General features: G+C 51.7%; 2 protein-coding genes across 2 annotated transcripts in view; both read left to right on the plus strand.

Moving 5' to 3' along the window:
- The window catches only part of LOC144248430 (uncharacterized), a 402,567-nt gene that overhangs the window by 131,145 nt on the left and 258,359 nt on the right, over nt 1-13,063 (plus strand). The window lies entirely within an intron of this gene.
- On the plus strand, nt 2,964-4,503 carry LOC146764106 (olfactory receptor 14A16-like). The gene has a single exon (XM_085565588.1). It carries the CDS (start codon nt 3,163-3,165, stop codon nt 4,093-4,095), a length of 933 nt encoding a protein of 310 aa, XP_085421714.1. The 5' UTR covers nt 2,964-3,162; the 3' UTR covers nt 4,096-4,503.

Consider the following 13,063-nt stretch of genomic DNA (forward strand, 5'->3'; position numbering starts at 1 on the left):
GAAGTTAAAATCAAGAGGAAAAACCCAAGTGTCACGAGGTACTAATGGGACTTACTTAGGTCCATCCCCAACACAGGCTCCTCATGGACTCCTTGGAGGAGAGAACTGGAGGCCAGGATGGCACAAAAACTTATCAGTCTGGAAATGAAAATTCCAAAGTAGCTTACAAAAGTTAAGTATCTCAAAGCATTAAAGAGCTCCTCTGAGTGTCAGTGCCAAGCTCTCAAGGGACTCCTTAAAGCAGATTATTGGGGCCATGATTGCACAAACCTCCCACAGAGTCTGTATCAAAAGGGAAACACCAAGTACCTTAAAAGAACTGAAGTACCTTGAAGCATTAATGAGTGTTGTTCCTGACAAAGCCTCTCCAGGGACTAATTACAGCAGATAATTGGAGGCAAGGATTGCAGAAACCTAACAGAGACTCCAAGGCAAAAGGAAAAGCCAAAGTCCTTTGAAAAACCTGCAGTCCCTGGGAGCATGAAGGAGCCCCCAGGGCCATTCCTGACCAAGGCTCCCCAGGGACTCCTTCCAGCAGATCCTTGACCCCACTGGGATGTGGGCATGGGGGGGATGCTGAGGGCAGGAGCAGGGGCTGACAGTGCCCAGCCTGGCTGGGGCTGTGCCAGGAGGCCCCAGGGCCTCAGGAAAAGGTGTCTCCTCACAGCCCTTGGTGGCACAGACCCTGCTGTGCCCCAGGGCACCAAGACTTGGTTTCTCTTTGTCCCCACCTGCCATCAGTGCCTCCAATTCTCTGCTCTGCCTGGGGCCTGGGGACACTTTCTCAGTCGTGTCCCTCAGTGGGACCCATTAAAAGTCCAAGAAACTTTGGAGTTGGATTCTGACTTGGAGTTCTGCAGAGGTTTCTGCAGCTCCCTCTCAGGGCTTGATGTTCAGGGCTGAGCACAAAGCCCCAGAGGGTCATTAAAGTCCTTGTGCTGTGTCTGTGCTGCTGAGCTGGGCTCCTGGCACAGAGGGAGATCCTGGTAACCAAGGAGAGCTTCAAAAGCACATTTCTCTTGCTGAGCAGCTCTTCTCCCAGCCCAGCAGGGCTAGGGCACTGCCTGCAGCCAGCCCGGGCACAGCACAGAGGCACAGAGAGCTTCAATCAGTCAGGGCTGGGAAGGGGCTGAGAAGTGCCCAGGGCAGAATCACTGCCAGCCCTTGGCACAGGAACCTCTGGCTGCAGGACAATGCAGCTGCAGCTCCTGCAGAGATCTCCTAAAGCTGGAACATGCCAATGCCCACAGAGCCTGTGAGTGCATTCTCTGCTCATCTCCTGTGCAGAGCAGCCAGGGGTGCCCAGGGCTGTCCTGCAGAGCAGGGTCCTGCAGCCCAGGGCGCTGTGCTGGGCCAGGGACTCTGCTGCCTGCCAGGGACAGCTCTCAGCCGGCCCTGGAGCTGCTCCCAGCGCTGGCCAGGAGCTGTGGGGGGAAGGAGCCACCCTGAGCAGGGCAGGTGCTGCAGCTGAGAGGGGCTGGCTGCGGCAGGGCTGCTCCCAGCTCCAGACCAGCTCCAGAGGGCACTTCCCAAAGAAGGTAAGCCTGGGATTGCTGTAAAGGTCAGGAGCTTTCCTGAGAGTGTTTTCAATTTTCTGCTTGGAGAAAGATGATGAAGTTGTGATGATGATAAAAATATTTTTGCTTTTTATATATTTTTCATATATTCATAGTTCTGTAAATTACTGTTACGTAGTTTTAAAATTATAATCCTTAACTAACTCTATTAAACTCTTTAATAACTCTTTTTAACTACTATTATATATTTAATGTATTTATGATCCTTAATTAACTCTAGTATGTTTCCTTACCTTCTCTTAGATTTTAGAACTATAACCTGTCTAAATACATTTTTAAAGTGCTATATAATCTTTTTATCAGAGAAGAACCCACAAGAAGAGTATTTTGCGTTTTGAATGGGAGCAGTGATAAGAAAAACTGGGACAAAGAAGGCCCTGGACTTATTCCAGTGGGTTGAGCCAGGGGCGTGTAACTGGGTACTGAATCTCCCATTGGATGTTCCTGTTAAATATCCTAAATAATCAACATTAACAAATTGTTGAAATCAGGGGCTGGGTGTGCCTCATCCCCACTGGGACACCTGGAAGCTTCCAATAAAGGTCTGGTTTTAACTTCACTGTTCTAACACTGTTGCAAGGGTTCTTTTTTTTCTCTTTTGATTATAGACAACAGGGGGATGAGAGAAGCAGAACAGGAATTGTAATCCCAGAATCACAGAACATTCTGAGTTGAAAGGGATGCACAGCATCATCAAAGGAATGTTTGAATATTTACAGAGACTCCAGAACTGTGACTTTGGGTGGTCAGCGTCTCTGCTGGGAGCCTCCCAAAGGGCCTTCAGCCACTCCTCAGCCCTGGGCAGCAGCAGCATCACCTCTGCAGGGCCCAGCAGGGCTCTTCTGAGCTGCCCTTGCCCAGCTGCACACAGAGCCTGCCCCAGCCAGGGCCCTGCACACAGGCAGGTTTCTGTAGGGCTGGGCCGAGGGCACACAGGGTGGGATGGGCTCTGTGAGCACTGGCAGGGACAAGGCACCTCTCAGGAGGGGATGTCCAGGCCCAGGGAGATGCTCAGGGAAGGAGAGGGGCTGAACAGAGCAGTGCTGGGGGAACAAACCCATCCAGCCCCTCACCTTCCCTCAGCCACAGGGAATCCTTTGCCTCTCACATCTCTCAGTGGCAAACTCTGAGTGCAGCAGGAATGCTGGGGATTTCTGACCTCAAAGAGACAGGAATCGTGTGTGGGTAGGAAATCAATTCCTAAATCCAACCCCTGCCATCAGTTTTTCTTAGAAGTGTAAGTGCAGATGGTACCAAGACTTGCTGCAGTAGGAGTGATTCCCCTGACAAATCCTGAATATCCAGCCTTGTCCCTCTGCCCCATGGCCACAAACCCAGGGCAGCAGGGCAGGGATGGCTCCTCCAGAGCCCCCACACACAGCCCTGGCTGCTCCTGGCACACTCAGCCAGCAAACTGGAGCTCAGGCAGGGACCTGGGTGAAGGTTTTCCCAGAGCAGGAACAAGGGTGGGTGAGTTCCAGCAGGACAGTCTGCAGGGAATGGCCCAGGTTTGGCTCCAAGCAGCCTCTCCTGACTTGTCCCTGTCCTTTCTCCATGAACAGGTGCCCATGTGCAGCCACAGCAAATGTCCAACAGCAGCTCCATCAGCCACTTCCTCCTGCTGGCACTGGCAGACACGCGGCAGCTGCAGCTCCTGCACTTCTGCCTCTTCCTGGGCATCTCCCTGGCTGCCCTCCTGGGCAACGGCCTCATCATCAGCGCCGTAGCCTGCGGCCACCACCTGCACACGCCCATGTTCTTCTTCCTGCTCAACCTGGCCCTCAGCGACCTGGGCTCCATCTGCACCACTGTCCCCAAAGCCATGCACAATTCCCTCTGGGACACCAGAAACATCTCCTACAAAGGATGTGCTGCACAAGTCTTTCTGATTTTCTTCTTTCTTGCAACAGAGTTTTCCCTCCTGACCATCATGTGCTATGACCGCTACGTGTCCATCTGCAAACCCCTGCACTACGGGACTCTCCTGGGCAGCAGAGCTTGTGCCCACATGGCAGCAGCTGCCTGGGCCAGTGCCTTTCTCAATGCTCTGTTGAACACAGCCAATACATTTTCCCTGCCCCTGTGCCATGGCAATGCCCTGGGCCAGTTCTTCTGTGAAATCCCACAGATCCTCAAGCTCTCCTGCTCCAAATATTATCTCAGGGAATTTGGACTCATTGCTGTTAGTGTGTGTTTAGTATTTGGCTGTTTTGTGTTCATTGTTTTCTCCTATGTGCAGATCTTCAGGGCTGTGCTGAGGATCCCCTCTGAGCAGGGACGGCACAAAGCATTTTCCACCTGCCTCCCTCACCTGGCCGTGGTCTGTCTGTTTGTCAGCACTGCAGCATTTGCTCACCTGAAGCCCCAGTCTGTCTCCTCCCCATCCCTGGATCTGGCCCTGTCAGTTCTGTACTCGGTGGTGCCTCCAGCCCTGAACCCCCTCATCTACAGCCTGAGGAACCAGGAGCTCAAGGCTGCAGTGAGGAGACTGATGACTGGATTGTTTCAGAAATATTAAACTGCTGGCCAATTTCTGGAAATTAGTTGTAATAAAAGTTGTTTATGGTCATGCTTGTAGTAGTTTTTTTTGTTTGTTTTATTTTTTTTCAGATTGCCCACACCGAAAGTATCATTATTTGTGCCATTTCTCATTTTGTTTCTCTGCACCTTCCCTGTGACCAGACAGTGTCAATGAGGAGCTCTGCTCTCAGTGGCTTTAACAGGAGTAAACAATGTCCCAGCAAAGTTTTCTGGAGAGATGCCCTTTTGTTGCCTTCTCTGGAGCTGCAGCAGCAATATCTGTGTGCAGAGCTGGGGGCAGATAAGTGCTGGCAGAGCAGCTCTGTTCCTGCTGGCCACATCATTCCTGGTCCAGGCCAGGAGCCATTGGCCTTCTTGGCCACCTGGGCACTCTGCTGGCTCATGTCCAGCCTGCTGTCCATCAGTCCCTGCAGGTCCCTTTCTGCCTGGCTGCTGTCCAGCCCCTCTGTCCCCAGCCTGTAGCACTGCAGGGGTTGTTGTGGCCAAAGTGCAGGACCCGGCACTTGGACTTGTTAAACCTCACCTTGTTGGATTTGGGACCTGGATCCAGCCTGTCCAGGGCCCTGTGCAGAGCCCTCCTACCCTCCAGCAGATCCACACTCCCAGACAACTTGGTGTCATCTGCAAAGATGTCCTTGGTTCCAAAGTGCCCCTCAGTGTCACAATGTCCCTTTGGTTACACCAGGCCCTGCACTGTCACACTTGTGGGAACCCCAGACTTGTTTTGGGGCCACATGTGGTGGTGAAATTCTTCCTCCAACCCGTGCTTCCAAAGAAAAATTCCGCAGGCTTAGCTGTTCGGTCTCAAGGCAGTTTATTGCTAGTTATCTAACAGATTATGTTCTTGGACTGCAGCTATTTGATCAGTGGCCTGGGTAGAGGCACACACACACCCTGACATCCTCTCTATCTGCTGTCTTCTTCGTCTCTCTCTCCGCCCAGGGTTGCTGCTATCTTTTATAAGATATATTACGTATAACATGTTTACAATTATTCCCCAATACCTACTACCTACGTTCCCAAGTGTTTTTCTACTCTAAACCAATCTGTGAGTGCCAACATCACCAAGAACATGGAGGAGAAGAAGAAGAAGGAAGAAGGATGGGTTCAGCCCACTTTCCTCCATCTTAGAACTTCCGACCCCCATGTACAAAGTGAAAACCCCCCTGTACATGTGCTAAAAGCCCCCTGTACAATATTAAAAAAATTTCCCCTCTACTTCGTAACTACTTATACTATGCTATCTAACCTTTTGTGATTGCTTGTTCCACCTCCAAAGTTGGTAATTCATTCCATGGCTCAAACTCAAAATCACAGTTGTTTTTCAGCTGTCTGCCAGGGTCTAGAATGCTTCTGACCAAGGCCTGGAACCTCTAAAAATGTCTGAGAGACATTTTGAGTTCCCACAACACTGGTCTCCTTGGTTCCATGGGTCCCAAAATGTGACAATGGACTCCTTGGTTCCATGGGGCCCAGGGTGTCACAAAGGCCCCATGGTCACACGAGGTCCCACACTGTCACAATGCTCTCTGTGCTTCCACAAGTCCCCTCAGTGTCACAATGGACTCCTTGTTTCCACGAGCCCACACAGTGTCACAACGGCCTTCCAGATTCCCTGAGGCCCCAGAGTGTCACAGTGGCCCCTTGGTTACACAAGGTCCTGCAGTGTCACAATGTCCCCTTGGTTCCACGAGGCCCCGCAGTGTCAGAAGGGCCCCTTGGTTCCCCTGGGCCCTGGACTCTCCCAATGCTCTCCTTGGTTTGGCAGTGTCACAGGGGTGAAACCCCTCGGTCACACGAGGCCCCGCAGTGTCACCATGGCCTCTGTGGTTCCACCAGGACCCAGTGTCACGGGGACTCCCTGGTTCCATTGGGCCCCAGAGCACCACAATGGAGCCCTGGTTCTATGGGGCTGCACAGTGTCACCATGGTCCTCTTAGTTCCATGAGGCCCTGCAGGGTCACAATGGCCCCAGAGTGTCCCAATCATCACAGAATGAGAGAATCAAAGAGGCTGGAAAAGACCTTTGGGATCATTAAGTCCAACCGATGCCCTAATACAGCCTTGTCACCCAGACATGCCACTGAGTGCCACTGGAGAGGGACAGTGACTCTGCCACCTCCCCCCTGGCCTGCCCATTCCAATGCCCACTCACCGTTTCTATGAAGAACTTCTTCCTCTTGTCCAGCCTAAACCTCCCCTGGTGCAGCTGGAGGCTGTGTCTTCTTGTCCTGCCCTCCAGCAGATCCACACTCACACCCAGCTTGGTGTCACCTGCAAATTTTGGGATGGTGGGCTCGATCCCCTCACCCAGATCATCGGTGAAGAATGTTAAACAGGACTGGGCCCAACACAGATCCCTGGGGACAGCACCAGGGACTGGACACCAGCTGGGTGCAGCACCATCCCCACCCCTCTCTGGGCCCAGCCTCCAGCCAGCTCTTCCATCTCCCAGCCAGGAGGGAACCTGCCCAAGCCGTGGGCTGCAGCTTTTCCAGGGAATGCTGTCAGAGACAGTGTCCATGGCTTTGCTGAAGTCCACATGGACACATCCACAGCCTTTCCCACACCCACAGGTGGGTCACCTGGTTATAAAAGGAGATCAGGTTGCTCAGGAGGACCTGCCCCTCTTAAATCCACGCTGGCTGGCTCTGACCCCTCGGCCATCCTGTGGGTGCCCTGTGGTGGCTCTCAAGGTGATCTGTTCCATAACCTTGCCGTGCACCGAGGTCAGGCTGACAGGCCTGGAGCTCCCCAGATCCTCCTTCCAGCCCTTCTTGGGGATGGGCTCACACTGGCACCTCCAGTGCTCTGGGACCTCCCTGGTGAGCCAGGACTGATGGTAAATGATGGGGAGCAGCTTGGGGAGCTCATCCTCCAGCTCCCTCATCCCCCTAGTATGGATCCCATCTGATCCCATCCACCTGTGAGCATCTGAGTGGCTCAGCAGGTCACCAGCTGCTTCCTCCTGGATTACAGGGGGCTGTCCTGCTCCCTGTGCCCATCTACCAGCTCAGGAGAACTCTTGTCCTGAGGAGAATCTCTCCATATATTGAAAACTGAGACAAACAATGAGTTAAATATCTTGGTCTTTCCTTATGTTTAGTTACTATATTTTCCACTGAATCCAATAAAGAGTAGAGGTTCTCCTTATACCACATTTTACTATGAATTTATTCATAGAGATATTTTTTATTATTTTTCACAGTAGTGGCCAGGTTAAGCTCTAATTGAGATTTCACCTCTTTCCTTGTTTTTTCTCCATGACCTAACAACGTCCCTAAAAACTTGCTAAGTTGCCTGACTTTCTGTCCAAAGTTGATGTGCCCTCTTCTTTCCCCTGAGTTCCCACAAAAGCTCCATGGGCAGCCAGGACAGTCATTTTCCACACCAGCTCATCTTTTGCCACACTGGGACAGGCTGCTCCTTCCCCTTTAAGATTACTTTCCTGAAATGTGTCCATCCTTCCTGGACCCCTTTGTTTTTAAGGGCTGTTTCCCTTAAAAAATCAGTACCTGATTTGGTACTCCCCAAATCAGCATCCTAAATAGGCCAAAGTCTGCCCTTCCTAATTCCAGTGTGCAAGTTCTGCTGCTGCCCCTCCTTCTTTCACAGATCATTGAAAACTTTATTATTTCATGGTCCCAGTGCCCCAGGCAGCCTCCAAACCCCACATCTGCAGCCAGCCCTTCTCTGTTTGTGAGCAGCAGGAGACAGAGGTTTCCTTGGGAGTGGAGTGTTACCAAAAATTCAGTAAAAGAGAAAACTCCTTAACACCAGTGCAGCATTAAGAATCAGCATTCTTTATTCAGGGGGATGCACGGGGGATAGCTCCTCCCAAAGCCAAGCATGCTGAGTACAGGAAAGTTTCTGTTCATTCTCTGTATTTTGCACACATATTCATTGATTGTGCTGGACTAAACACACTTCTGATAATCATTTCCCGAAAATCATTAACATATTTCCCCTCCCCTTTACCCATGTGTTCTTCTGTCCTGGGGGTCTCTCTGGTGGTTTCTGGTGGTCGTGGACCCCAATGTTCCCGTGGGCCTGGCTGAGCTGGCAGGACACTGAGGCTGGTGAACTTCCAGTTCCCCTTGTCCCACAATGGCATTGTGTGGTTTCCATAGGCCTGGGGTTTGGAGAACAAGCTCCAGTTGTCAGCTCACCTGGTGGAGACAATTTATCATCTGGTTACATGAGGTCAAAGAGTGGGCTATGACACCACATGAGTGATCTATGACAGAATGGTCCATGACATCACAGAGTGGTTAATGTGATGTCATCAAGAAGTTATGACATCATAGGCCATCTCTGTGACATCACAGAGCAGGCTTTGACATCACAGGACAGAGCTCTGAAATTGCAGAGCAGACTGTGACATCACAGAGTTGTCTGTGACATCAGAGACCATCTGTGTGACATTACAGAATGGGCTGTGACATCTCAGAGAGGCTGTGTGACATCTCAGAGAGGCTGTGTGACATCCCAGAGGGGCTGTGTGACATTCCAGGAGAGCTCTGTGAGGTCACTGGGTTGGTCACTCTACCCCAGCTCCCCCTCACAGTTTCTCCCAACAAGTCCAATGCTGTTCATGCCCAGCAGGGTCCCTGTCCCCTGGTATCCCCCCAGTCCCCTGGAGCCACAGCCTCCACCAAAGGATGTTCCACAGGATCCACACCAGAGCCTGACATGGGGAAAAGGGGCCAGGGCTGTGTGACCAGGACATAAAGGACGTGGATTATCCAGGTCCCTGTGGCCTGGGTTGAGTTCCCCAGGCCAGGAAAGATGTCTGGCAGCTGGAGCAGGGTTAGGGAAGGGCCTCCAAGGTGGGATTGGAGCCCTAGGGCTGTGAGCAGAGGCTGAGGGAGCTGGGCTTGTCCAGCCTGGAGCAGGGAAGGCTGAGGGGCTCCTCATCCCAGCCTGGCAGTGCCAGCGAGGAGGGGATGGAGAACACAGAGCCAGGCTCTTCACCGGGGGCCTGGATAATCAGCCAGGCCAGGAGGAGATGAAATGAGTCAGGCTGATTTCAGCATTTCCTCAACACCAAAAGCAGCCTGACCTCCCTTCTCCATCCACCACTGACAGCTTTGCACATCAGGAATTGTTTGAGCTGTTTTTCCCCCACTTCAGGATGAGCATCCTGATACAAGAACCTAACTGTGTTTATATCTATCACAGAACCACATTTGTCAGAAATTCATTCTAGCATGAAAATCACTTGTGGATGGTGGACTCATCAGACACTGCTGGGATCCTGCACATAGTTCAACCATGGTCTGTTGGCCATGAAGAGAAACTTTCTGTGCCTCTGAGTCTCACGGGTTCCTGACCCCCAAAGGACACAAACCTGATGAGTTGTGGTTCCCACTCCAGTGGTGGCACTGGGCCCTCCCTCCATCCCCAGAGCAGAGCTCCCTTGTCCCAGAAAGTCCCTGGCAATGCAGGGATGAAGGGAACAGGACAGGCTGTGGGGATCAGGGGCAGGGCACGGCCAGGGATTTGGGGTGGTTGTGAGCCCAGGGCAGGACCTGGCCCTTGGCCTTGGTGAACCTCATCCCATTGTCCTGGGCCCATGGCTCCAGCCTGTCCAGATCCCTCTGCAGAGCTTCCTGCCCTCCAGCACAGCCACACTCCCACCCAGCCTGGGCTCATATGGAACTGCCTGAGGGTGCCCTCAATGGCCTCATCCAGATCAGCAATAAAGAGACTTCACTGACCTGGCCCCAGTACTGAGCCCTGGGGACACCCCTGGATGTGACTCCATTCCTCAGCTGCTCTGAGTGCCAGGGGCTGGATGAGGGAAACTGTGAGGAGGGGAAAGGGACAAAGTGTTATTGATTTTCAGCCATGAAGGGTCTTGAGTTTCATATATGTTCAGACAGCGTTAAAAGGTGCTGGGGCTAAATATAAATTGGACATTGCTGATATCAGTCTATTAACAGGAAAATAACAATTCTCTCTGCCCTGTTTTCAATATAGTATATTCCCTTTGTATACATTTCTGAAATCTGTCTAATTAACCACAGAAGAATTGAGGACTTGAATTATTCCCATGGGTTTTTCCTTGTTATGGCACTTTGAACAAATGTTTAGAAGCCTTTTGTCACTGAATTCCTGAACTGAAGAGCTCAAGAAAGAAGAGGCCTCTGGAGTAGGAAAATTCATCATCAACCTCCAAGTGGCTGAGGGTGCATCCCCATCAGAGCAGCAATGAGCAGAAATGGGCACAGCTCTGTGGCTGCCCCAGCTCTGGGATGGGCCCTGGGCCTGGAGCAGGAGCAGCTCTGGAGGGCCCCAGGGCCAGGGCTCTTGTGCTGGCCTGGGCAGATGGGATGGCAGGAGGGGCTGCAGAGCTCTCAGCACCTCAGGCAGAGGGGAGCAGGGCAGCCAGGGAGCTCCTTTGGCCTTGGCCAAGCCCCTTCCCCCATGGTGGGGCTGAGTCCTGGCTGAGCTGCAGCTGCTGCTGTGCCCTTGGCAGGGGCTGAGGCCGTGGGGCAGTGCCCAGAGCAGCCTGGGCTGAGCAGAGCTGTGGGGCCAGAGCCGGCTGGGCTGTGCTGGGGAGAGGCCCTTGGTGCTGCCCAGAGCTCAGGGCAGCTGGCAGAGCTGGCAGGGAGCTGGGCTGGGCTGGGAGAGCCTGGCACAGGAACCATCAGCTTCCATGGCTGTGCTGGAGACCAAGGCTGGAGCAGGGAAATGCAGGGCTGCTGTGCCATGGGGAGGGCATGGAATTCCAGCACACACCTCAGCTCTCTGATGATCCCGGCACCGTGCTGGGCCCTGTTCCAGACTGGAGCAGAGCAGATGTTGATGGCACAGGAGCCCTGCGGGGCTGGCAGGGACCTGCAGCTTGCAAGGTGCTCTGCTCTCCCTCAGCTCCTCTCTGAGAGATCCAATCCCAGCTCGGCACCTCAGGGCACAAGTGGCACTGCCTGTTCATGGGCACACAGCTGATGTCTGCCTGGAAAAGGGACACAGATGTTATTACTTGTACATTTCATATTACAAATGGTTATTTTTTTTTTTCTGGGTCACTTGAGAATGGTTAAGAAATGGCAAAGTTTTCCCACAAGGATCAGGAATTTCCTGGAAGTGTACTGATGGCATGAGGAGAAATACTGATCTTGCCTTCTATTTGCATCACCAATATTCAATTTATTATATCACCTCCCTCTTCCTTCAGGATTTTCCAAGTCTTCTGTTGAAATGGGTATGTCTAAGGACATCTCTTCACTAGACCAACTGGATCTAGGTCCTTCCTGGTGCTCCCAGATTTCCTCATCTAGGTGCTCTCGGGTCATTCAAGTGCCTCTCCACTGACTGATTTCATGCTTTGAGCTTCAGGGAGTTGTCCACTCTTTCAGAAGTTCAAATAAATATCACATTAGTCAACATTGTAATTGTGTTTTTGTCCGTCACAGAATTGCCTTTTCTTATGTCTTTGTCTAAAACTGTCCCTGTATAGAAATCCCTTGGGGACGGGGAACATGTCAGATGCTGCTGGGACATCCCAGAGAGCTGAGGGAAGAGTTGTGATGATTATTAAATTGTTCAAATGTTCAACTTGTGTTAGCTGACAAGAAACCTTTCTGTGCCTCTGAGTGTCACCAGTCCCTGAGCCCAAAGGACACAAACCTGATGAGTTGTGGTTCCCACTGCAGGGGCTGCACTTGGACCTTGGCTCTGCACAGGAGAGCTCTTCATCCACTTTCCCTCTTTTCCTCCCTCTGGGCATGGAGGCAGCTCCTGTGACTTGTGTGTGCAAAGAGAAAATCTGGGCAGAATTGGGGCAGGGAGGATTTAGAGGGACTTTGGGATCTGTGCTGGGCACAGAAGGTGTTTTCCATTGCTCTGAGACTGTCTGCTGTGCACAGTGGATTTAATAGCCAGCAGAGGAATGACTTTTGCATTGGATGGAGTTGTGCCTTCCCTTGGCTTTGTTGGCTGGCAAGAAATGAACATCCCTCTGTGTCTGGGGCAGCTCCTTCTCCAAGGAAAGCAGGTGGGAGCTGGAGCCAAGGAGCTGAAACCTGCAGGTGCAGCCTGGGCTGGAGGGAGCTCAGATTGGCACAAGGCTGCTCTGAGTGCCAGGGCTGGGATGGGGGAAATGGTGGGGTGGGGGTAGGGACAGAGTCTGATGGATTGTCAGCCACAAAGGGTCTTGATTTTCATATCTATTCAAACTGCAGGAGGAGGTACTTGGATTCAGTGTCAATTGGAGATTGCACATATCAATGTATTAACTAAAAAATCAAAACAAGACCTAAAAAGTGGTTTCTTACTCCCTGTGTAAATAAAATTCATTCATTTCAACCACACTAATGGAATCCGCGTAACCAACCACAAAGGATTTGAAAGCTTAAATCAAATTATTTCCAGAGGCTTGGCTTGTTAAGGTGTTCTGAATGTTAATGAGCCCTGGGGCACTGAATTCCTGAACTGAAGAGCTGAAGGCTGAAGAAGCCTCTGGAGCAGTAAAATTCAGCAGCAGCCTCCAAGTTGCTGAGGATGTCAGCAGCCCTCACTGAGGCCATCCCTGCCCAGAGACCCTGGGGGAATGGGCAGACAAGGAGAGCGTCCCTGGGGCTGGGGCAGCAGAACTCAGAGGCACCAGCGGCTCCAGCTGGGAAATGGAGAGTGGGATGGGGCTGTGAAAGCCCTGCCTGGGCTGTGCCAAGCAGGACAGACAAACCCTGACCCCCATCCACTAAAAAACTCTCTCAAGGAGACATTTAAAAGTAATTAAAATGGGTTGTGTCCTCTGAGTTGGATGCACTGGAGCAATACTATCAAGAGTTTCTCAGGAGCTCTAAACAACAAAACAGCCTTTACTGGGAAATTTAGAAAAATCAGTGAAACTTTGGCAAACATTTTAATATGGCATTCAAACAACCAAAAAAACTTCTCAAAGCATTAACTTGGCCCATTCAACTGCACAAAATCTA

The sequence above is a fragment of the Lonchura striata genome, chromosome 36, assembly GCF_050655825.1.
Source record: "Lonchura striata isolate lonStrDom1 chromosome 36, ASM5065582v1, whole genome shotgun sequence".
NCBI classification, from domain to species: Eukaryota; Metazoa; Chordata; class Aves; order Passeriformes; family Estrildidae; genus Lonchura; species Lonchura striata.